Source organism: Vicia villosa, linkage group LG1, assembly GCF_029867415.1.
Source record: "Vicia villosa cultivar HV-30 ecotype Madison, WI linkage group LG1, Vvil1.0, whole genome shotgun sequence".
Taxonomy (NCBI): domain Eukaryota; kingdom Viridiplantae; phylum Streptophyta; class Magnoliopsida; order Fabales; family Fabaceae; genus Vicia; species Vicia villosa.
Window position 1 is genome coordinate 249,709,223 of NC_081180.1, and position 2,958 is coordinate 249,712,180.

At 34.8% G+C, this 2,958-nt stretch overlaps 1 protein-coding gene across 1 annotated transcript; it reads right to left on the bottom strand.

Moving 5' to 3' along the window:
• Positions 1–549: 549 nt before the first annotated feature.
• On the bottom strand, positions 550–2,727 carry LOC131625475 (uncharacterized). Its single transcript, XM_058896337.1, has 10 exons — positions 2,440–2,727; positions 2,235–2,362; positions 2,057–2,147; positions 1,824–1,980; positions 1,576–1,733; positions 1,356–1,476; positions 1,104–1,274; positions 966–1,007; positions 824–883; positions 550–708 (listed from the first exon to the last, which is right to left on the bottom strand). The coding sequence occupies exons 1-10, from the start codon at positions 2,517–2,519 to the stop codon at positions 562–564; spliced, it is 1,155 nt and encodes a 384-aa protein (XP_058752320.1). The 5' UTR covers positions 2,520–2,727; the 3' UTR covers positions 550–561.
• Positions 2,728–2,958: the final 231 nt, after the last annotated feature.

Below are 2,958 nucleotides of genomic sequence, written 5' to 3' on the forward strand. Positions count from 1 at the left end.
TATTAATCCGCTCTGATATGCTGTTAGTTAAAATGAAATCTGTCCCATAATATTGTATCAACATTATAGTAAGATCAGACATAAAATTATTTATTGATAGTTAACATAGTCAAATGTTAAAAGTCCTGGTGTTTGTTTGTGAGACACAATCCATGTTTTAGTTTACAATGTAATGACAGAAAACTTAAATTTTGCTAATCCAAACAAACCGTTCTTTGCAACATCATTATTGTAACTAACATTAAAAATAATAAAAAAGGAGCACCCCGTTATAAGAGGTATAGTTAAAATGGAATGTTTGATATATGATCAAAAAGAATCAAAATAATTAATAATAGTATATATAATATGTAGTTCAATTTGAATCATTTGAATATAATAAGCCAAAGAAACCATTGATAATTCTTAAATCAAATTGAACATAACAGAAGCACATAGCCAGTATTCATGCACTAATTATTACAGAAAATGAAATCACACACATGATTAAAAGCAAAGGAAACTAACATTCAGTTTTTATAACAAACACCTAAGCAAAACACACACAAAATAAAAATATTCCTAATCAATCTTCTCCATTTTAATTATCTTCTTCAGCTTGTTTGATGACAGTTCCCCATCAATAGATTCACTTGATGCAGCAGGAAGATGTCTCTTACCACCAGGTGTGACAGCATCCGGCTTGTGTTCAGATGTAATTTCCAGGTCCTGCAATGCCACGATGAAGACTATTAGTTAGGAATATTGATATAAATGTAAGTCGGTAAGTGTTAGTAATATTGATCTAAATGTAAGTAGGTAAGTGTGTTGTAGTGAGACTTACTGTAACCAATTCACAGTCTTCATTGGCATCTGTTTTAGCTTCATCAACACTCTCTTTAATCTATATATTGTTAAACACAGTTTTCAATATAACATAATCACAGGAAAAGCAAAAAAATGCATACACAGTTTAAAATTTCTACCTCCAGAGTATCAGGTACGACAGTTTGGATTGGAATAGGTTCCTTGAGAATTTACCAAAGAAAAACAAAATCAGGCCAAAAATTGTTATAATATGAAGTCCTCTTTTATAAAACAAATGTCAGTTTATTAGAGCTGACCTCATCTGTTCCCCATTTTTCCTTAAGTTGCTGGATAATAGGATCATTTTTTATAATCATAACGACGGAACAGTTCTTCCAGCGTGGATGCCACTTAACCTTCATAGCCATTTCCAACTTCAACAACTGATCAAGTGCTAACGGAAAGTCCAATGGATCAGTAATTCCAGCCTATTTAAACAACTGGCCATATTAGTGTACACAGAGTATTGAAAAGTACATTCTAATTCGTCTGCACAATATAAATATAACCTGAATCATAGTGTTACGAAGTTGCGATGCAGATAAACCCAACAGCATTTCACATTCTCTGTTCCAGAAGACAAAATTGCAGCTTTGGCCCCCGTGAGTAACCTCAATTTCAATCTTATACCTGAACATCATAAGAAGTCGTTCCGTTAAAAAAGCCGACAACATAGAAACATCAAAAACATGACAGAAACAACATCTATTAGGTGAGAACAACTAAAACCTAAGGACTTCAGCCATGGTTTCATGACCAGCTTCACACTCAAAGGGGGGGCTGTCCCCGCGCGCTATAGATTGACACATATGGCAGGCACGATAGAACCATCCAAACGGAGATGCTACTAATAATTTTGTTGTAGCGACAGTAGCGCAAAATGTAACCTGGACAAATAGCCGCCAAAATCAGAAACATGTGACACACTAAACAATGAGGTTATAATTACGATAATATAGGAAAATAGAAAGACATACATCCGTAAGTTGAATAATCTCAGCAATAGGCAAAACAACAGCCTTTGAGAACAATTTTTGCACAGGAGTGAGCTGTTGATTTTCAGAACTTTGGGAGGAATATTGGGAATTCCCTCCAAGTTGGTCAGACAGGGTTACCTTGCTCTCCTCAGGCATTCTGCAGAGCATGGATCATTATCAAATTCATACATGAAAAAAATAATTGCATAAAATGGATGACACTATCAACATACCTATCAATAAAGTCTTTCATGATCGGAAAATCAGCATCAACACATAAAAGGGTCACATTGTAGGTGTTTGTCACAGACAGAGGATACTTTCCTGCAAATTCAAATTACACCTTGTCAATATATTTATCACAGATTTTTTTGATTTAGTATTAATTTATAAAATAAGTCATGGAATAACCTTCTTCCTTCACTTTGGCATACTGAAGCAACACAACTGTAGGTAGTGATGCAGCAACCCTAACTTTGTTAAACTTGATGAACTGATCCGCGTATGATTCCCACAGAGTACAGTTCAACATGTTGTTGCTAAACCATGATCACAACACATTAAGATATATAACATGATTCATATATGAGGCAGTTTAATGTATAAAAAAACAAACCTGTGATCACGCAACATCATGCTAATTTGCTGCTTCTTTGCACCTGACTCAGTCTGCGCATAACCAATACTATCCACCATTCCAACGACATCTGAAATAAATTTATTAATTTCACACGGCTATAATGCATCAAAACATGAGACAATAAAAAAACCAAAAACCATACTCACGAATCAGAACATGTTTGTCAAACCTCCCTGTTATGATGTCTGAAAAACTTGTAAATAAAATCGATTTCGGGGGTATCTCATGTTTGTCTTCATCAAGAACAGACGTTCCAGCAGTAAACTTTATCATATATCTGTGTCCCGATGCCCTGAAAGCCAGAACATAAGGCACCACCTTAAAATTAGATACAGTATAAGTATGGCCTAATAAGCATTTTTCGGTGAAAACCGACACATGCGGTGCTGGAACAACAGCATGAATATCATCTCCCTGCAGCAGAAACCAACAAATGATTCAAACTATACAAACATAGGTAAATGATAAACATACTGAAACATAAACAGGGTAATC